The following is an 18,666-nucleotide window of genomic DNA, read 5'->3' as shown; positions in this document are numbered from 1 at the left end:
GTTTATCTGCTCGTATATAGGAGAAATACCATTATGAAAATAGGAAAATTGGTTTTTGAACATCCTGTATTTTTCTAAAACGAGTTTGAATGATACCGCAATTAAATGATATAAGAAAATATATTTTCAGATGACAGCGTCAAAAATTAGTGATGTCTCTTTTGTGACTGATTTTGTATCAAAATATCAGAAAGGAATGGAGATGTCTTACACATTGGATGGAAATTCACGTGTTAGTGAATTCAATCAAAAAATGAGCAGTGTATCCATTCTTCTATTTCATAGAGATTTAGAGCAATTTCTTCTAGTTCGTCAATTTCGACCAGGTTTCCAATTTTATTCTATTGAAATGTGAGCGTTAAGTTGTTTTTTAGCAATCTTCACCGCATCAATTTCAAATTCGCCGGAGAATCACGGTAAAGAATTTGATAAAATTGACTGGAGCAGCTATGATTCTGAAACTGGCTACACCATTGAACTTTGTGCTGGACTAATTGACAAGGAAGGATTATCTCCTAGAGAAATTGCATCAGAAGAAGTTGCTGAAGAATGTGGATATCGTGTGGATCCTGATGATCTAATTCATGTAATAACATTTGTTGTGGGTGCTCATCAATCTGGAAGTGCTCAACATTTATATTACGCGGAAATCGACGAATCCATGAAAATCAGCGAAGGAGGTGGAAATGTTCATGAGGGAGAAGTAATTACTAAAGTTTATTACCCTGTCAACGTTGCACGTGAAATTGCACGCCCTGCTATTGGAACACATGCAGAAGTGAAAGGACCTCCAGGCGTTCTTTTTGCTTTTCAATGGTGGTTTTTGGTTTTGGATCCAAAAAAGGTGAATAAAAGCATATTTTTATTTAACTTTTGAAGACTGGAAAAACCCTTCTTAAAAAACGTGTGTTTACGACAATCATTTAAAATTTTTACAGAAAGGGCTCATCGCAACTCCACCAACTGGATATCAATGGCAGCCGCACAATGTAAAAACCATTTCGAACGTAAAATTCAACACTGATTTTGACAAAAAGAAGTATGGTTATAATCCAAAGAGAATGATTTTCACAATTGTGAGTTGAAGTAAAGTTCTTAAATTATATGTATAAATGAGAATCTCTTGTAGAATGGAATAACCCGCAACTGGGATTTAGCCTTATGTCCAAACACAGCTACATGTATTCTTGTAGATATGGTGAAGAAAGAATTGATTTTCTTGCAGAAACTCCGTGCACGTAAGTAATTTTTAAATCGAACTTTAATGAAATGTAAGTTTACAGCGGTGTTTGTTGGAAAAAATCGTTTTTTGAAAGAAAACATTGGAAAGCCTCTGGATGAGATTGATTTCTCGAATTCCGATCCTAAAATTGCATACACTGTAAGTCTAGAATGCTGTATTTCCCACAATATTATATGTAATTTTCCAGCTTGAACTCGTTGTTAACCGTGTTCCGGATTTCGACGATCCTCGAAAATTCGCTCGAATCTCAGTGAAGCAACTTGGCTACGATCTTCCAGAAGATTCGTTTAAACTCCAAGCAAAGTGTATTCCGGGAATCGGTCAATCTGGAGACACCCAATCTATTTTTGCCGTGGATGTTAGTAAAGCACGACTTTGTGAGAAGGAAGAAGATGAAGACATTGAAGAACTTCGTGTTTCTTTTGCGGATTTGCCGTCTCTGTACCGACAACACAATATAGGACCACCAACTACTTACTATGCCATTGGATTTGCTCTTGATCAGCTTCTCGAGAGAGACACGCTGTAAATCGAATACATTCCTGCTTTTCTATATTTAAAAACATTTCCCATCGAATTGTACATAGACCTATCTAGACCGGTGTCTTATACGCATCCTGTTTAATGAATAATAAATTATTTTATCATGCAGAATGTGAGATTTCTAGAGACTTCGTGTGTAGAAACCACTATCTACCTTTTTTGAGTGTCAGAGATATCCTTGGACAGGACATTTTAAACATTTTTAAATGCAGACAATGACAGTACCAGCATCGATTGTTCGTTTTATGGGTACTACAGCAATTATTGGATTTCGGCAACAAACGAGAGGCATGACTATGGTAATATCTAATGTAACGTATTTTTATTCTAATTTCTAATTTAAGATTACACCAAAGAAGCCTCCAGATCTTTCCTTCAAACCTGCAACGCAAGTAAAAACTGTTTCGGAGAAGAGTCTTCAAAGTTCTCTCACTGATGAAGAAAGTCAAACTAATTTAGAGATAATTCAAAATTTTGATGACAAATGTCAAATTGAGAACACACGAGAAGTAGCAACAATTTCATCGGCTATTATTGCAGAGGCGCGAAGATTAAAATCTGAAACTGGTAGGGTTTCATAATTTTGATTATATTTCCAGATACTCTGAAAAATTCGTTCAAAAAATGCCGAAACACCATTATTAGTTGAATTATTTTATTTTATCGGAGCACCAGTTGGTCTAAAAGATTTGAAAATTTAACTATATAAAAAAATTTCAGGAAAAGCAACATACCGGAAAATTGAATACACAGAAGGAGAGCTTGATCATACTGACCTCACTGAACCAGCGTCTCCATCGAATCCTCACCCATTTGATCCCTCAGAACTTCCTCCAGTTCATTCGCATTCCATTGTTCCATTTGTAAATCACTCGCCGCTTCTTCGATTTTTAGTTGATATTGGTGTAGACCTTGCTGAAATTGAAAACACGACAACTGTTGGAAAGCATCTACTACGGTTGCAAATAGAAGACGTTCGACAGAAAATTGAATTGATGCAAAACGAAATAGGGTTTGAAAATGAAGCGATTGGTCCATATTTAACAAGAAATCCGTTCTTTTTAATTCAAGATGTGAATGATATGCAAACAAGGCTCAATTATTTAGAGCTTAAGAAATTCACAAAGTCTGAAAGACTAAAGATCGTTGATGAATATAGATATTGGTTGAATTGCAATGTTCAGTTGATTGATTCACGATTGGGATGGTTACAGCAACAGTTCAAGTTATCAGCAAAAGCGACTAGAGAAATTATCGTCAAGGAACCTCGAATTATAATGTTTGGAACTGGACCAATTGAACGACTTGTTAAGATGTTTAACAAAGAACTCAACTTCACTACAAATCAACTAAAAATGTTAGTCATGGAGGATCCAAGAATTTTTATGATGGGTGAGATTTCATTTTTTTATAATAAGTGACTAATTAGTATAAAATTGAAAACTTTCAGATTCTAAATTGGTATCGAAGACCTACAAATACGTTCGCGACGTCATGAAAATCAACAATGAAACTATTCTGGAGCATCCATTCATTCTTCGATGCTCATTAAGCGTCATAAAGTCAAGACATGACTTCCTTAAACGCCTCGGACGAGCAAATTATCAGTTGGCCGAAAAAAAAGAATCGAAAATTGATATTTCTGAAGTTACCGATCCAGAAGGATCTTCAAAAGAAAGCTGTGATCTTGTTAGCCTTGAACATTTTTTACATCCTTCTGATGCTGGTTTTGCGATGCTTGCGGCTAAAACATATCCAGTAGCATTTGATAAATTCCTGAGAAATTCATAGTTTAGTTATCCTGTTTTTGTTGTTGTTTTTTTTCTGTTATTTAGAGCCCTCCCATGGAACTTCATATTAGCGGGTTGTTGATTTAATTTCATTACTTTCATATTTACACATTTATATTATTTAAAATACACATTAGGATTTCAAGCAGGGGTGTGCGGCAAATTTGCCGAATTTGCCGTTTGCCGAGCTCGGCAAATTTCAAAAAAGTAGATTTGTCGAATTTGCCGAGCTCGGCAAATTTCGAAATTTGCCGCACACGTCAAAAATTTTACAGTACAATTTTGATTGATTTTTCGCCAAAAATTTAGTAAAATGACACAAAATTGAGTTAGTTTTATGCTTAAGCAGACATACTACACGGGACTAATTCAGAAACCAGATGTGTGTTAAGAATTCGGTAGTTTTGGTGTTCCAAAAAACATCAAAAATTATCAAAATTTTCCGAGTTTGTTAAGCACGGCAAATTTGCCGAATTTGCCGTGCTTGGCAAATATTGAAAAAAGAGATTGCCGAATTTGCCGAGCTCGGCAATTTTTGAGATTTGCCGCACACCCCTGATTTCAAGCATATATAGTTCAAAATAAAATAATCATTTATCGTTTCTTATCTTTCAAGTAATCCATCTAATGATGATTGCACTTTATTTACAGTCCAGTACAATTTTTCTAGGTCTTTGGCACATAGTTGTACTTGTTTCACTCCTTGATCAGTCGAAAAGGTCAGGACAGCTTCACGATCGGATGATGGAATATTGTTTCGACGTACAACTGTTCGTGAAGTCCAGTCTGTTGACAGAACACGTGGAATTCCGGAATGAGAGCATGAAGCAAGTGATTCGAATAATTGGGAAAAGGTTTCAGAAGTATAGGCTTCCAGAATTCCTTTGACAACAGCATCAGGATAACCGTTCTGAATATTAATTTTCTTGAATTGTTAATTAGAAATTCATTATACCTCTTGTAATGTATCAATAAAAACTTCAGATTTCGGCTGGAAGTAAATGGCATACTTCCAAACATTCAAGAGTTGATGACACTGGAAAATTTGAATTAATTGTATTAAAAATGAACATGCTGCAATTACCAATTTGAAAAGGGCTTCTGAATCACCTCCAGCCATCTCTTCTTGATCAAATAGTGTTTCTACTTCATTTTTTTCTTTCACTGGATATCGCTCTAATATCCTGATCGACGCCTTAAATTAGAAAATAAATAAATCTCAGTTTTAAAATTCACTGAATTCGATAGGATATATCCTAGGATAACTTACTCGATTTGTGATTTTCGATTTTAAAATTGAATGCGACGAGTCCCATACATTTAAAACAGGTTCCATTTCTGCTAAAAAGACGAGGGTTAAAATATTTATATGGGAAAAAATAATAACAACAAAAGAAAATACATTGTCGGAGAGGACTACACACTTGGGTATTGCTAGGCCACGTTTGGGTGATTCGGCCACCAACTGCCTATTTTGAAGTTTGAGAGCGCGCGCCTTTAAAGAGTACTGTACTTTCAAAGTTTCGTTGCTGCGGAATTTTCATCAATTGTTCATAGTTTTCGATTAAAAAAAGGTATGTATTGAAATAAATTGATGAAACACATACACTTCTCTTTATAAAGTCGCACAATTTATTGCATTTAACAAAAAATTACTCTGTCGAGACCGGGTACGGTATTTTTGTATCTAAATTTCGCGTCTGGATAATATACTAAATTTCAAATATTTTTTGAAGTTGGCAATAAATAGAACTGCTAAACATGAAAGATTCATTAACCGTCTCATATCGAATATCTGGAATTTATTCAGGGATTCTTGCACCATATCCATGTGACTCAATGCTACACCAATCCTCTCCTCGTACAATTCTTGCGTAACCATCATCTCCCCAATCAGTCCACCAAGAGTTTCTGAATATCCAGTAGTCAACAGTTCGTCCCGCCGAATTCTTTGTTGTACCATAACCAACAATTGCACCCGAATGCCAATGTCCACCCTTTTCATCATCACAATCAGCAAGCTCTAGAATTCCACTCAGATAGGAAGACAGACTTGCTCCAGTACGAAATGCCACAGAAATTGGTAAATTCAGAAGGTATAGATGATGAGTCATCTGATATTCAGCATTGAACGGATCAATTGCATAATAATCTAATTCCAAAGGGTTCAGTTCTCGATCATATTTCTCTGATTCGCAACGACCAAGTTGTGTTGATCGATTAACATTAAAAGGATATTCCTTTCCGCCTGTTAATCCCATTTCTTTAATATATTCAAGACCATCAACTGGATCGCCTCCATTGCATCCTGGACCATGTTTGGGTGCACAGTCACATACCTCTTGTTCGGAAAGGTTCTGAAATTCACTCTTGTGACAAAATTATCTCTAAGATTCATTCAATTCACCATTGCTTTCTTTAAGTGCACTGTCAGAGCAGCTTCAGCTACTGCGGTTGCTGCAAATCCCCAACAACAAGCACACGAATCTGAACATTACAAAACAAATGTATTTAGAATTAATAAATGAATCGGAATTTTTAGTCTGATTCTTTGGTGATTTCTTATAAACGATACCGTTACTGGAAACTCTTAAGATCTAGCCTCAAAGTTTGTATCTTACCCTGTGTTTTAATCGGTCCAATTATGTAGTGTCCACCAACTTTCTTATTCCTCAAATCAAATGTTTTTGGAAGACCTTCCATTTGTCGCTTGACACGCAGGTTTTTCAAATTGAACTTCGGAACGTTAGTGTTGTTTTTGGGAGGCCCAAATTTAGAGTACATGCCCTGAATAAAAAACAATAGTTTCTTCAAATCATGAACCTTTTCGGGTATGCAATTCTTACGTGGATTTCTTTTTTGCTCAAGTCACTGAACTTGTTGATTCCATATTTTGTATCATGACCAGCTTTTTTGGCAGCCTTGTTCATTCTAAACTTTTGAAAAATGAGATAAATTATTTAATCTGGAAACCCTACTTTCCAACTCTATTATGAGTTGCCACAAATTGCTGGAAACGAAACTTCTTTTCAATTTCGTCTTTATAATTTCTTTTGTACTTTACAATGAAATCCTCGAATTCCTTGTACAACTTCTCTGGATTGTTTCGATCAATGTTGATTTCAAAAAATGAGTCTTCAAAGTTAGCTCCAACATCAAATGAAGTGACGGTGAATATGAATATTTGTATAAAAAAGAGCGCCAGAAGAGACGCCATTGTCTCTTCCGATGGACTGAAACAACAAAGTAAAGCAAGAAATACGGGGGTAAAAAGGCGGAAAGGGGGAGGTTTATAGGTTCGAATAAAACGGCTATAAACTATATTTTCTGTGCAAAAAGAACCGACAATGAACATTTGAACATGGGCCGGAATACTCTTGTAACAGCAAAAAGCGACGATCAGAAAAACATTTTCCTTTGCTTCTAAGCATTGGAATTTTCTGTGAACATTTTGGCAAATTGGCAACTTTTATTTTAAATTGTAAATTTTGTAAATTATGTAAAAATGTAAATTTAAAAAAGAAAACATTATACTTCTAGAAAAATGTTGTTGGGGAATTCCAAAGTTCTATCGTCAAGAAACTGTTTGAGAATCATTTAATGTTTAAACAAATAAACGTTTATTGAGCGTTCACAAGTCTGTATTTTAAAAGCTTTATTTCCTTTTTACACGATAAAATAGATCACTGATATTTATAGGAAATATTTCGAGGGACGAAAGGTGCACTGACGCTTTAACTGGACAAGACGGCTTCTTGTGGCTTTTCTGAAAGTTTTCTGATTAGAGAGGAATTCAAAAGTCAAACAAAAGTGTAAACTCACTGGTCATTGCTTCAACAAGGGGATGCAAATCCAACCACCACATGTTATGTGGAACTCCATGCTCGAAGCACACTTTCTTGCCGAGTCCTTGAACAGGAACATATCTCAGACTGCTTCCTCTCAATCCAATGACACAGCAATCCCTATCTCCCATTTTTACAGGGTTCACGATTCCTTCGAACGCACGAACTCCCATTCGAATTCCCATTTGGCGATCGAAACAGGACGGATGTCCACCGAGTTGACTATATCCAAGGTTAGTAATACGAACTCCATACTTATTCTTCATCACTTTGTCAAATATCTTCTTAACATCCGGAGAATATATTTCGTCACTTGCACCTTCTGAACGAATCAACAAGAACTTCTCAAGGTTCCCTGAATCCAGCCGCTCTTTAGTTTCAATCGCCAACTTTTCTAGATCTTTCTCATTTGTTTCAACTTGTCTGATAAGTGCAAACTGGGATCCAGTAGAAAGAGCTGTCATAGTGGCAAGAAATCCAGAGCGTGATCCCATTGTTTCAATTATCATCACCCTGAAAAATAGATCAGTCACGTGGAGGTTTGAAATATAAACTCACTTGTTCTTGCTCCCGATTGCATTCTGACTGATATTGTCCACCTGTCGACAGATCTCATTGAGGGCAGTATCTACTCCAAGAGACATGCAAGTCTAAAAATATAATTATAACAATATTATTATAGTGTAACTAACTCCTGGACAGTTGTTTGAAATTGTAGCTGGGATGACAACAATCGGAATGCTGAGGCAAGTGTATTCGCTTCGATTTTGTTGTAAAATCAATGCAGATTCAAATGCCATAAATCCGCCAATAATCACAAGTCCATCAACATTATTTGAATTGAGTCCTTCAGCAATCAAATCCATTTCAGATGGTAACTGTCTTTTTGTTCCAAGCATGCTACCTCCAAATTGTGCCCAACCCTGCACGTTTGCCCATGTGAGAAGTTTGACGTCTTTATTTTTAAGACCATCCCATCCGTGTTTGATTCCGATGACTTGGATTCCAGAGTGATTAGCCATTCTAGTGAATGAATATGTTGCTGCATTCATTCCGGCACATGGTGATCCAATGTGAACAACAGCAAACGTTTTGGTACGACTTGGCATAGTTGTGGATAGTGGAATGGAAACGAACTGAATATACATTTAACATTTTTATATTATTCCATGTGTGATTCTTACATTGAGGTAAGTCTGTTTGTCAAGAAAACCAAATCCACGGAGACGACAAGCCAAATCTGAATGTCTTTGCATAATCTCCTCGTTGGCAGTTTCTGTCTGACGAATGACACGTGACAATTCGTTTCTCTGGATATTGTGTCCACGAAGGCACATCACTTTGGCAATTGTTTTCTGACCCGTAACAACTGCACCCTCTTTCTCTTCTTTTCCTTTCAGAACTTCCCTAAACCAAATTAATTATTTATGAATTCACATGCAGCCACTAACTGTACAGCCTCATATCCCATTCTCAATCCGATGAGTCTGTCGAGAAACGATGGAGCTCCACCTCTTTGCAAATGTCCCAGTGTGGCAATGCGAACTTCAAGCTGGAGACGTGTCTCAATCTCTTCCTTCACTTGCCTCACATCAATCCTTTGACCTTTGCTATTAGTGACACCTTCTCCCAAAATGATCACATTTTGTCGTTTACCCATCTACAAAAAGTTAATTCAAATGTATCATGTCTAGTTTTCTTCTCACCTTTCTCACTGATCCAAGTTGATGGCACAGCTGTTCAGGCCATTTTTCATCAGGCGGGATTTCTGGATAAAAGACGTAATCCGCTTCAACAGCAATCGCTGCAGTCAAAGCTAGATATCCACAATGTCTTCCCATAACTTCAACAACGAAAACTCTCTGATGAGACTGTGCAGTCATAACAAGACCATCAATGGCTTCACAGATTCGATGCAATGCTGTATCTGAACCAATTGATTTGTCGGATTCAATACAATCATTGTCGATTGATCCAACAATTCCAGCCAAATGAAGTTCTCGTCCTTCATTTGCAACCTCTTCAGTTATTTTGCCCTCGGCGAACAGCTCCTCTCCAAATCTTCCCCACTCTTCTTTCAGCTTCTGTGCCCCCATCAAAGATCCATCTCCACCGATAACAATAAGATGGAAGATTCTTTTATCGAACATGATTGCTGCAGCCTTTTTGCGTCCGTCAGTAGTGCGAAATTCATCACATCGAGACGTTCCAATCATGCTTCCACCAAGATGTGTCACATTTGCGACGTGGGCCCATTTTGCAAGTTCGATGTTGCCATTAATCAGTCCATTATATCCTTCACGAATCAAGTAGCACCTATGTCCTTGACGAATCGTTTCTCTGACAACTGATCGTACTGCTGCATTCATTCCTGTGAAACACAGGTTTAAAAATGAAAAATCGTGCTCCAATTACCTTGTGAATCGCCGCCACTAGTCAGCACTCCAACTCCATGGTCCTTTCCTTTTTTAAACTTCTGCTCCATTGATTGATTTTCAACGTTATTTATGATGATGATTGTGAAATAAATATTTTCGTTTCTAACAATCTACAATCAGATAAGAAACGTGGCAAAAAACTACGTGATCTCGGAAACGTGAAAAGTTCAACTACTCTATTTAAAATTACACGTAAATTTATATTTTCATTCAAACAATATAAGATTTGTTTGAAAAATTAAAAATTATATTTTTAACGTGTTCTATTTTTGCTGTTAATGGTCAAAAACAACCTTACTCACACTATCACGATTATCAATCACTATCTAGTCATTTCGAATTAAAATTTTCTACCAAGAAGCGAGCAGCACAAAACTATGGATAAAACGCTTGACGTTACCAACTTGTTTCCCGGCACTCAGGTATTTTTGATCATAGACGTAGACTCTATTTCAATCCAATTAAAGGTGTACAAGTGGACAATCGAGAAGAAAATTGCACAAGGAGATTTCAATTTTATTTACATGTGTAATGGATCCAGCAACATGTCTAATTACAAACAGTTTGCTTTGAAATGTGAAAGTGCACAGAGCCCTTTGCAGGTGAAACATCAAAATTGAAAATTTTACTTGTGTTAATTGTGGATCATATATTTCAGATGTTGAAGGTTGAGGCATTTGTCTTGCAGACAATTGCTAAGCGAGGATCTCGTCATTTCTGTGACATCGAGGATATTGGGAAGTTTCAAGGAATACATTATATTGTCATGCACATGATTGGCAGAGCACTAGTTGTTAGTTTTTTAACAGGTTTTGCAGAAAACAATGCAGAAAACAAGAAAACAAAAGCAGAAACCAATCAATATAGTTTCAAAATCATCATAAATTCTATTGTAATCCTGATATCAACTTGTTCGTTTTTCTTGACATAGTTTTATAGTTGGGAGACACTTGCTCTTTTTATGACTCAATAATTACTGAAAAAACTATTTTGCAAAAGTCCCAATAATTTTCAGGACTACATGAAAACCTCCATGTCTGGAGCAATCTCAGTCAATTGTGCCCTGAGCGTCGGAATTCAACTCATCGAAGCACTCGAAGATCTTCACAATTGTGGCTTCATTCATCGAGACCTGAAACCTTCAAATATCTGTTTTGGACGGAAAGATCGTAACGAACTTGGAAAGTTGTATCTTTTGAGTTTTGGAATTTCACGACGTTACTTGGACTCCAAAGTAAAGATTACTTTTCTCAAGTGTATTCACAGAAGAAATATTAACACCATTTTTCGGCTTTTTGAGACAAGTGAAAAGCAAAAATCATTTGAACTCTGAAGAATCATAACTTTTTCAGAATCAAATGAGAAAACCTCGTGACAATGTTGAATTCCGTGGAACCGTTCGATATGCTTCATTGAATTGTCATCAACTGCAAGAACTGAATAGAAAAGATGATTTAGAATCAGCTTTCTACGTTATCGTTGAAATGATCACTGGACAACTTCCATGGAAAGGTCTTCCAGATGGTGCTGCAGTTGCACGAGTCAAGCAACAAAGTCGTCACCCATCAGCAATCGCTCTTTTCTTGAGAGCACCTTGTCCGATGGAAGAACTTCGTGAAGTGATGATTCTCATTGATTCCTACAATTATTTCACAGCTCCCGATTATGTTAATATCTGCAACGTATGGTTTTATTTACAATTGTTAAGCATTGTTTCTGTAAAATCCTAATATTTTAGATTCTCCGTCGGGCAATGCGCAGAAGTCCTCAACCGGAACATCCTTATGATTGGGAACAGGGAGGAACTAATTCACTTGGAGACGTGTAACTACATCCTCTCGATATTCTCGAATAAAGATTGTGACAATTACTATACATTCAAATACTCTGAAAAGATTTTATTTTCAAAGAAATGTGCGAATTTATGGTGTGATATTTTTCTATCATTAATTTCTTGATCAACTGCCAAAAGATGTTTGGATACAAACATCTCTTCAAAATCTGCTATAGATGTACCAAGTGCTGAAACTCTTCATCTGAAACTTTCGGATGCTGCATTTTTTGTTCTATTTTCAACATATTTTCAATATAATTATTTACAATATTATTTACAATAAGCATTTTATTGTAAACCGTACGCTGAGTAGCCCCAAGTTTCTAAAACATATATCAGATCTTGAATAACGAGATGTCTGACAACTGATGATTCATGAACTACCCACATAACATTATCTCCTCCCGCCTGACCTAACTGTCCTGTTAACAAACTTTCGTTCCTATTTATTCTTCTTGTTTCTATCCCTCTTATTCAGTGTATTGTATTTATGATCTATTATGTGTACATTTTTCTTTTTTCTTCAACTTTTTCCACGTCTCTTCGCGAGCGTAAATAAATAAATTAAGTAATTAATATCTATTTACAATATAATTTATAAATAGTATATTGCTATTTATATATTGTAATATGAACATCTTCTTACATAATTTAATTTGAAAGAAATGTTCTGATTTTCTCGAAGACACCCAATCCCTTTTTTAAGCAAGCTTCAAGTGTTTTCTCACACGTCATACATTTATTATTTTGTCGTCCGTATATCTACGTTGTCAAGAGATGCATCTTTCCGTTCTTGTATTGAAGATTTATTCATTCGTCACCAAGAAAAAACGACCAATCTTTATTTTTGAATTCGGTCATTTATTCTCGATTCTTTGAAAAAAAAAGCAAATACGTTATCTTATTCTTCAATCATCATTCTCTTTTTGTGAGAGAAATGGGTGCTCATTATCCGAAATGTAGTTTCCAGTCAAGAAATCTACAGTATCATTCAACGCTGTCTCCCATCGACGTGCAGCATCTTGTTTGACGTCATCCGAACCTTCACTCAGTGTAAAAAGTAGAGACTCGATTCTGGAAATGATTAGAAATTTTATTTAATGGGACTAGTGTTCTGAAAATTTGGGGCAACCTAAAATGCCTTGAAAAATTATTTTCTTGAAAATCCGGTAAAACACTATTTTATAAAAAATATCAAAAGTACGACAACTTTTTGGTCTTTTAAAACATTTGAAAATTTGAAACCTAAACTCACCCATTGATTAGAACTGTAGGTTGATATTCCTGGAACCATCTTTTCAAATCATGCAGTTGATACTTTGGTGGGTAATAGTCAACAAGTGCATAAAAATAGACTTGAAATATCTAAAATTAAAACAAATTACATCAAAAACATCTGGTGCTCTGCCGTTCCCATAAGACTCTCGAACCCACTTTCATGAACTTTTTTCGTCGAATGTCGACATCTGCAGATGAAACAATCAAATTTGCTAAATCCTCCACTGGATTTCCAAGATGAATGTTCTAAATTAATTAGGTTTTCGTTGTTGAAAGATCAAAAGTAAAAATTATAGTAGAACGCAGTTTTTTCTATTTTAAAAATAATTACGTACTTCCCATTCTGTGATCTCTACCAAATTCCCATCCTCATCAAATCTGCAAATCTCAGCTGTCAATCTTCCATGTGCGATAACATTATGTTTTTCCTTTTCATCTGCATCTTCATCTTTCCAATCTTCCAAGTAATGAGTCAAAATTCCAACTTTTTCAATAACTGAGGATGGATTCATGAAGTAGTCTGCAACTTCTGTAGTAGTTACTGCTGTTTCCAACACTTCAATCAATTCTTTTTGAATTTTCTTTTTGAATGATATGATGTTTCCATAATTTTCTTGCACATTGAGTGAGAATTGTTTATTGATAGTTTTTGAGTTGACAGCGTGTAACTTTGCAATCTGTGAGGCAACTTGTTCCAATTCTGGTAATCCCAATTTGGTACGAACACTTCCTTTCTTCAAAAATTGAGTAACATAGACAGAATGTTTGTTTTCATCTTCCGTCACAACAAACGATCGATTAAAATGTGCACTTGGAATAGGAATCTTCTCAAACGTTGATATCTCATGCCAGAAAAGTGAATTGTAGTAGGCGGCAAGCTTGCTTCCTTCCTCTAGTTTCACTATAACATCTTGATCATCTCTCACCAAATGCACTCGGAAGAGGCCCTCCGCTGTCTAAAACCAGAAAACGATGATATTCTAGAAGGGCGGGAGAAAGAAATTGGCCTCATTCAAAGGTCATTCAGTATCACATTTTGGCACATTTCTTTCGAATTTGGAACAATTTCGTAGAAAGTTTAAATCTAATCCTAATACTATACTTCCAATATTTTAATTATTTTTTTTTGTTTCAACCGTATTGAGTTCAATTTTGAAAAACTTGTTTATTTAACAATATTTCCGTTTTCTTATCAGTAAAACAGGCAGTTAAAAATTTCCACAAAAAACGTCATTAGAAAATGAAACGACTTGAACGAAATTTCCTTATAACCGGAATAATCTTTGTGCTCATTTAACTCCCAATATAATACACTCCATCCAAAAACACAAACATGAAGTATTAATTTTAAAGAGGTAATATGGAATTAAAAAACATGAAAGCTTTGTACGAAGACAAAACATTGGAAAGTAATTCGTACTAGCACCTTTAAAAGTGAAGTTCAAAGATAATTTCACAAGCAACATTTTCGAAAATTTTTGAAATTAAACATTAAAAATTGTCTAAAAATATCTTAATCTAGCGTTGACGGTTTTTTCTAATCGTTGAAAATAATAGTCAGATTAAGAGAGTCGACAATGTAACGTATACGATTTTGGCATCATATTTGCAATATTTAAAAAATTTGCAAAATCCTTTTAAAATTTGAGCCATTAAAAAAACTAACAGTAATAGGAGTTACAATAATTTTATAGTACTTGATATCTGTAGTACATTTAAATTTTGAGTTAAAAGTTTTTGAGATTTTTGCAATGCCCTCAAATAGTTCCTATTGGTTTAATATATGAGTTTTCAACTATGAACTAATTTATAAAGTTACCTCTAACTCCACGGTTGTGACACCATTGATAGTGACAGTAGGATTAAGTTCTTTAACTCGAGACAATCCAAGTTCCTTTGCAATTAATGCAGTGATGAACATAATAACTTCTCTGTGAATCAACCAACAATGCCAACACTGATATGTCCTTCTTCTGAAAATGCAAAGAAAAAAGGGAGGAGAGGGAGCAGGTGGACGAGGTCTTGTTATCAGTGATAAAAAATGCGGGAGAAAAAAGCGAAGAGAATCGAAACTAATGACACTGTCCCGTTTATGACTTTGATGATGGGCGACGACAATACTTGCATATTTTGTGTTTCGTAGAGCAAATAACATTTGCAAACACATTTTATAGCAATGAAAAAGAAGAGGGAGTGAGTCACGAGCTGAAATTTTGAACGAAGATCATAGGTGGTAGGTACTTTGCTAATGTGGTAACCATTTGAAACTGATATTTATCCGAAAATTATGAAGTGGGCGGCACAATTCTGGACGTAGGATATCGGATATCAAACTAGTGGGTGGCTGAAATGAAGACGAATTTAAAATTTAAAGTTCACGTTCGAAGACATATAGGACATCTGCCAAGTTGGCACTACATGTATCACATTAAGTTTTCAGAAAAATTGCGATATTTTCTCTCTAGGCTTGCTTCATGTAATCGAGTTTGAAATCTTCTTTCATATTTGTTTCTGGTTTCAATCTTACTGGCTAATATTATTATCAAATCAGTAATAATTTGGCGAATTTTGAGCTAGGTTTATATTCAATTTATACTGGAATAATTATTTTGAATCGTAATGTTGTTTGTGTAACGGTTTGTAAGCTTATAATTTGGAAAATCCTTGAAATTTTTCGTTGGGTAAATCCGCGCTAATTTTTTACCCCGCGCAAAAAAGTTCAAAAGTTCAGAATTGAGGCCTTTCCATTTTACATGTGATTTCCTAAACTCTAAAAATAATTCCAAAATTAATTTTAAGGAAATTTGAAAACAATAACCTCAGGACACATTTAAATTATTGTTTTCATCCGTATAGAATTGAAAAAAATCATTTTCATAAATACCTATTTTCGAATTAACGTTTTGTTTTCGTGCGTACTTTAATGTTCTTTCAATAGCCCATTTCATCCTTGCTCCGGTTGAGTTGACGAACGCCTTCAAAATGAGCCATAATTGAGAGCATTACTTTTTGATGCATTTTATTTTCCATTAAATGTTGTTTCTCTTTTTGTTGCGTTGTGCAGAACAATAAAAATACAAAACAATAATTTAACTTTCGATCCAATTAAAATTATTTTTTTTAGAAAACCAAAAATATTGATTCGATATAACGCTGTCTTAAAAAAAAATCTTATGAACAAAAACTTCATCTGAATTTCTTTTTCGTATTGTTTTGTTAAGAAACTGAAAAAAAGTTGTTTTTTTCCAAATCGAGGCAACTCTTGTTTTATCAATATCAGTTCATAATCTCTTCCCTTTTGTAAGTGGTAAATAAGAGTTTCTGTTTGTTTTATAGTATTAAATCACTCATAAATTGATACTAAGTAATCTTCCTTTAAAACTATTTTTGATGCCGCATTGAATATTTTTTATTCTGAATATTTCAGAAAAAAAGTTGCCATCTAAAAATATATCTAGTATTTTTAGGAACTTTAAGAAGTGCGACTTTGAAATGTGAATGATTTCAGACTTATCATGAAAAAGTGCTTAACTCGGTAGAATTTCCAGCCTGTTAATCAAAAAGTCACGCATCATTTGACCCATCCGATTGTTTGATTTTAGCCACTCCCTTTCTAGCATTTTAAAAATGCTTCATGACACTCAACTGACTCAATACGTCAACCCATTTCCTTCTCCTCCCACTCAACAAGTCAAAACAATTTTTGTGCATCACGAACAACCACCTCCTTGTTTGGTAACATCATGACGTTTGAAATGCTTTCACCTTTACAAATTTGCATGACACTCTCTTTGAATACTTTGGGTGTTTAAACCTAAACAGCTTATATTCTTTGAGAAGGCATCAATTGGTCATTCTTCAAATTCCTTGCTCCTCTAAGCATTGTTTCCTGTTGCAAAAACCGTGAGCAGCAGAATACAGTTAATGTTTTATTTGATAAAATTATTGCAGTCTAATTATTTCTTTATCAAAATTACTATTTGAAAAATTACTACAAAATTACTATCCTGTTTTTAGAATAATTATCATTTGGTAGTTACAAAACAATCAATAATTCTTTTTTCAATTATATTGGTTGTAATTGAACTGATGTATTATCCGAACAAATAAATAAATCTTAGGTTATAACTAAAAATATACTAAACCAACATTTTTTTGAAGTACAGATACTACATAAGTTCTATATAAACTAAAATAAAGACTACGTATAATTGTACTTTAATCGAAAATGTGTTCATCTTCAGTATACGTTCAACTATAGTTTTAGTTTTTATACGTTCCTCTATGTTCCGCCCATTACTCTCGAAGTCTTAAAAGTTTTTTAATCTTTGTCTCCGTACATATATCCTTATATCTCAGCGTGGGTGGAGATATTTGGATATTCTTCTCAAGAATCACCAACAAAGATTAATTTCCTTTTTGTTCTTTTTAAGAAATGTCAGCTCCCCTCAGTTCCTTATTGACATTGAATTATGACCTTACATTTTTGCACCTTCAGCCATAATTTTTATTCTTTCAGCCTTTGTATATAATTTCGCTATTGGTTTAAAATCATTTACTTTACAGATGAAACTTCTCGTGTTGTGCATTCTTATCACAATATCTTCATCGCTTTTTATCGAAGATTCAAGAATTAATGAGATCGAGTGTAAGTACTTCAAAGAATCATGAAACTTAAACGAATGCATTCCCATTGGGTTGTTTTTATTTTTCGGTTTTTTTTGTTGAAAATTGAACGTCACTGAATACCATATTCCAACCCTGAAAGATTTGAAATTGAAAAACAAACTAAATTGGTGAACTTTTTAAAAACATATCCGAAAACAGTTTTGGCGCTTTGGTAGTGCCTACGACTGACAAATAGACTAACCATGACGTCTTTTTTCACCCGATTCTGGAAGATCCGAAGCCTGTTTTTTCTCAAATTTTTTTTCTTGAACAACTGGGCATCGAAACCGGAAAATTTGGAGAGCGGAAGAAAACTAAAACTCCAAAAATAACACTCGGAAAACCGAAGATTTGGTTTTGACAGCCCTACCTAAAACAAATGAAGTGATTCTTGAATGTCTTTCTTACAGAAAATGGGAAAATTCATTTCAGGTTCAATCGTTGCTATTCTGACCGATCAAATTGAAGAAAGTACGGCCTGTAATCTGAAGCATCTGCTCAGAAATGATCCACTTTTCAAGCCACTCATTCAAACTAATGTGCACAAAAAGAGAAGCGCCTATGAAATCATTGGAGTACACAGTAAGTATTCAATTTTAATACTTCAAGCAAAAAGCTAAAATTGGAAGTTTTCAGCATGCGAGGAGAATGAGCCATGCAGAATCGGGAGAACTCGTTCATGCTTGTGCCAAGAAGATTTTGTATGTGACAAAACACCTGCCAACAAAAACGTACATCTTTGTACTAAACTCGGATATTTCCGGCTTTTTGAAGCTAATAAGAAATAAGAAAATATTTCACTCTTGTACTGTATGAACTGATAATCATTTGCATTTTGTCACATTGGATCTCTTTTTTAGTTTGTATGTATCACATCATAAAGGAAGGAATAATTACTTCGATTCTGCCATAATAAAGAATTTCTTTGGTCAACTAATTAGTATTCAGGGTATTTATTGTAAGTTATGAAACAACAAAACTTTTTCAATTTTAGCACTGGGATTCCTGTACTTGTCGATGTTGATTC

General features: G+C 34.9%; 8 protein-coding genes across 8 annotated transcripts; 4 read left to right on the top strand and 4 right to left on the bottom strand.

The window, feature by feature from the left end:
• Window positions 1-130: 130 nt before the first annotated feature.
• On the top strand, window positions 131-1,892 carry C50F4.16 (Uridine diphosphate glucose pyrophosphatase NUDT14; the record flags this gene model as incomplete). Its single annotated transcript, NM_073060.7, has 6 exons — window positions 131-326; window positions 375-844; window positions 939-1,076; window positions 1,130-1,238; window positions 1,284-1,381; window positions 1,431-1,892. 6 exons carry the CDS (start codon window positions 131-133, stop codon window positions 1,770-1,772), a joined length of 1,353 nt encoding a protein of 450 aa, NP_505461.1. The 3' UTR covers window positions 1,773-1,892.
• A 106-nt stretch (window positions 1,893-1,998) lies between these two features.
• Window positions 1,999-4,162, top strand: C50F4.12 (Transcription termination factor 3, mitochondrial). The gene is made up of 4 exons (NM_001392578.1): window positions 1,999-2,085; window positions 2,131-2,353; window positions 2,507-3,178; window positions 3,237-4,162. The coding sequence occupies exons 1-4, from the start codon at window positions 2,002-2,004 to the stop codon at window positions 3,575-3,577; spliced, it is 1,320 nt and encodes a 439-aa protein (NP_001379123.1). The 5' UTR covers window positions 1,999-2,001; the 3' UTR covers window positions 3,578-4,162.
• On the bottom strand, window positions 3,968-4,966 carry C50F4.4 (COMM domain-containing protein). The gene is made up of 4 exons (NM_073058.4): window positions 4,847-4,966; window positions 4,661-4,771; window positions 4,532-4,612; window positions 3,968-4,486 (listed from the first exon to the last, which is right to left on the bottom strand). The coding sequence occupies exons 1-4, from the start codon at window positions 4,910-4,912 to the stop codon at window positions 4,181-4,183; spliced, it is 564 nt and encodes a 187-aa protein (NP_505459.2). The 5' UTR covers window positions 4,913-4,966; the 3' UTR covers window positions 3,968-4,180.
• Window positions 4,967-5,332: 366 nt separating this feature from the next.
• Window positions 5,333-6,816, bottom strand: tag-329 (Cysteine proteinase). The gene is made up of 5 exons (NM_073057.5): window positions 6,555-6,816; window positions 6,423-6,507; window positions 6,198-6,363; window positions 5,984-6,063; window positions 5,333-5,933 (listed from the first exon to the last, which is right to left on the bottom strand). The coding sequence occupies exons 1-5, from the start codon at window positions 6,791-6,793 to the stop codon at window positions 5,379-5,381; spliced, it is 1,125 nt and encodes a 374-aa protein (NP_505458.1). The 5' UTR covers window positions 6,794-6,816; the 3' UTR covers window positions 5,333-5,378.
• Window positions 6,817-7,199: 383 nt separating this feature from the next.
• pfk-1.2 (ATP-dependent 6-phosphofructokinase 2) lies at window positions 7,200-9,936 on the bottom strand. Its single transcript, NM_073056.4, has 8 exons — window positions 9,837-9,936; window positions 9,128-9,792; window positions 8,873-9,081; window positions 8,606-8,828; window positions 8,114-8,557; window positions 7,980-8,071; window positions 7,399-7,934; window positions 7,200-7,342 (listed from the first exon to the last, which is right to left on the bottom strand). Exons 1-8 carry the CDS (start codon window positions 9,904-9,906, stop codon window positions 7,311-7,313), a joined length of 2,271 nt encoding a protein of 756 aa, NP_505457.1. The 5' UTR covers window positions 9,907-9,936; the 3' UTR covers window positions 7,200-7,310.
• Window positions 9,937-10,159: 223 nt separating this feature from the next.
• On the top strand, window positions 10,160-11,786 carry C50F4.10 (non-specific serine/threonine protein kinase). The gene is made up of 6 exons (NM_073055.6): window positions 10,160-10,281; window positions 10,327-10,461; window positions 10,518-10,652; window positions 10,875-11,093; window positions 11,212-11,541; window positions 11,598-11,786. Exons 1-6 carry the CDS (start codon window positions 10,237-10,239, stop codon window positions 11,685-11,687), a joined length of 954 nt encoding a protein of 317 aa, NP_505456.2. The 5' UTR covers window positions 10,160-10,236; the 3' UTR covers window positions 11,688-11,786.
• Window positions 11,787-12,486: 700 nt separating this feature from the next.
• C50F4.1 (CHK kinase-like domain-containing protein) lies at window positions 12,487-14,944 on the bottom strand. The gene is made up of 5 exons (NM_073054.8): window positions 14,791-14,944; window positions 13,307-13,927; window positions 13,128-13,217; window positions 12,949-13,058; window positions 12,487-12,767 (listed from the first exon to the last, which is right to left on the bottom strand). Exons 1-5 carry the CDS (start codon window positions 14,890-14,892, stop codon window positions 12,602-12,604), a joined length of 1,089 nt encoding a protein of 362 aa, NP_505455.1. The 5' UTR covers window positions 14,893-14,944; the 3' UTR covers window positions 12,487-12,601.
• A 2,593-nt stretch (window positions 14,945-17,537) lies between these two features.
• C50F4.9 (Cocaine- and amphetamine-regulated transcript protein) lies at window positions 17,538-18,570 on the top strand (the record flags this gene model as incomplete). Its single annotated transcript, NM_073053.3, has 3 exons — window positions 17,538-17,619; window positions 18,072-18,221; window positions 18,276-18,570. The coding sequence occupies 3 exons, from the start codon at window positions 17,538-17,540 to the stop codon at window positions 18,425-18,427; spliced, it is 384 nt and encodes a 127-aa protein (NP_505454.2). The 3' UTR covers window positions 18,428-18,570.
• Window positions 18,571-18,666: the final 96 nt, after the last annotated feature.

The sequence above is a fragment of the Caenorhabditis elegans genome, chromosome V (genome assembly GCF_000002985.6).
Source record: "Caenorhabditis elegans chromosome V".
Classification (NCBI taxonomy): Eukaryota; Metazoa; Nematoda; class Chromadorea; order Rhabditida; family Rhabditidae; genus Caenorhabditis; species Caenorhabditis elegans.
This window is presented reverse-complemented; position numbering and strand designations above follow the sequence as displayed.

Bases quoted from the DNA above. Each gene is read 5' to 3' on its own strand.
- C50F4.12 (NM_001392578.1), top strand. From the start codon at position 2,002: ATGACAGTACCAGCATCGATTGTTCGTTTTATGGGTACTACAGCAATT. The intron at 2,086-2,130 runs GTAATATCTAAT...TTCTAATTTAAG, and splicing joins AAACGAGAGGCATGACTATG to ATTACACCAAAGAAGCCTCC. The intron at 2,354-2,506 runs GTAGGGTTTCAT...AAAAAATTTCAG, and splicing joins AAGATTAAAATCTGAAACTG to GAAAAGCAACATACCGGAAA.
- C50F4.4 (NM_073058.4), bottom strand. From the start codon at position 4,912: ATGGAACCTGTTTTAAATGTATGGGACTCGTCGCATTCAATTTTAAAA. The intron at 4,772-4,846 runs GTAAGTTATCCT...TTCTAATTTAAG, and splicing joins AATCGAAAATCACAAATCGA to GCGTCGATCAGGATATTAGA. The intron at 4,487-4,531 runs GTATAATGAATT...ATTAATATTCAG, and splicing joins TTATTGATACATTACAAGAG to AACGGTTATCCTGATGCTGT.
- tag-329 (NM_073057.5), bottom strand. From the start codon at position 6,793: ATGGCGTCTCTTCTGGCGCTCTTTTTTATACAAATATTCATATTCACC. The intron at 6,508-6,554 runs GTAGGGTTTCCA...TCAAAAGTTTAG, and splicing joins ACTCATAATAGAGTTGGAAA to AATGAACAAGGCTGCCAAAA. The intron at 5,934-5,983 runs GTGAATTGAATG...AGTGAATTTCAG, and splicing joins TGCACTTAAAGAAAGCAATG to AACCTTTCCGAACAAGAGGT.
- pfk-1.2 (NM_073056.4), bottom strand. From the start codon at position 9,906: ATGGAGCAGAAGTTTAAAAAAGGAAAGGACCATGGAGTTGGAGTGCTG. The intron at 8,829-8,872 runs GTTAGTGGCTGC...AATTTGGTTTAG, and splicing joins ATGGGATATGAGGCTGTACA to GGAAGTTCTGAAAGGAAAAG. The intron at 8,558-8,605 runs GTAAGAATCACA...ATGTATATTCAG, and splicing joins ACAAACAGACTTACCTCAAT to TTCGTTTCCATTCCACTATC.
- C50F4.10 (NM_073055.6), top strand. From the start codon at position 10,237: ATGGATAAAACGCTTGACGTTACCAACTTGTTTCCCGGCACTCAG. The intron at 10,462-10,517 runs GTGAAACATCAA...CATATATTTCAG, and splicing joins GTGCACAGAGCCCTTTGCAG to ATGTTGAAGGTTGAGGCATT. The intron at 11,542-11,597 runs GTATGGTTTTAT...CTAATATTTTAG, and splicing joins ATTATGTTAATATCTGCAAC to ATTCTCCGTCGGGCAATGCG.
- C50F4.1 (NM_073054.8), bottom strand. From the start codon at position 14,892: ATGTTCATCACTGCATTAATTGCAAAGGAACTTGGATTGTCTCGAGTT. The intron at 13,928-14,790 runs GTAACTTTATAA...TTCTGGTTTTAG, and splicing joins TCACAACCGTGGAGTTAGAG to ACAGCGGAGGGCCTCTTCCG. The intron at 12,768-12,948 runs GTGAGTTTAGGT...AATCATTTCCAG, and splicing joins CCTACAGTTCTAATCAATGG to AATCGAGTCTCTACTTTTTA.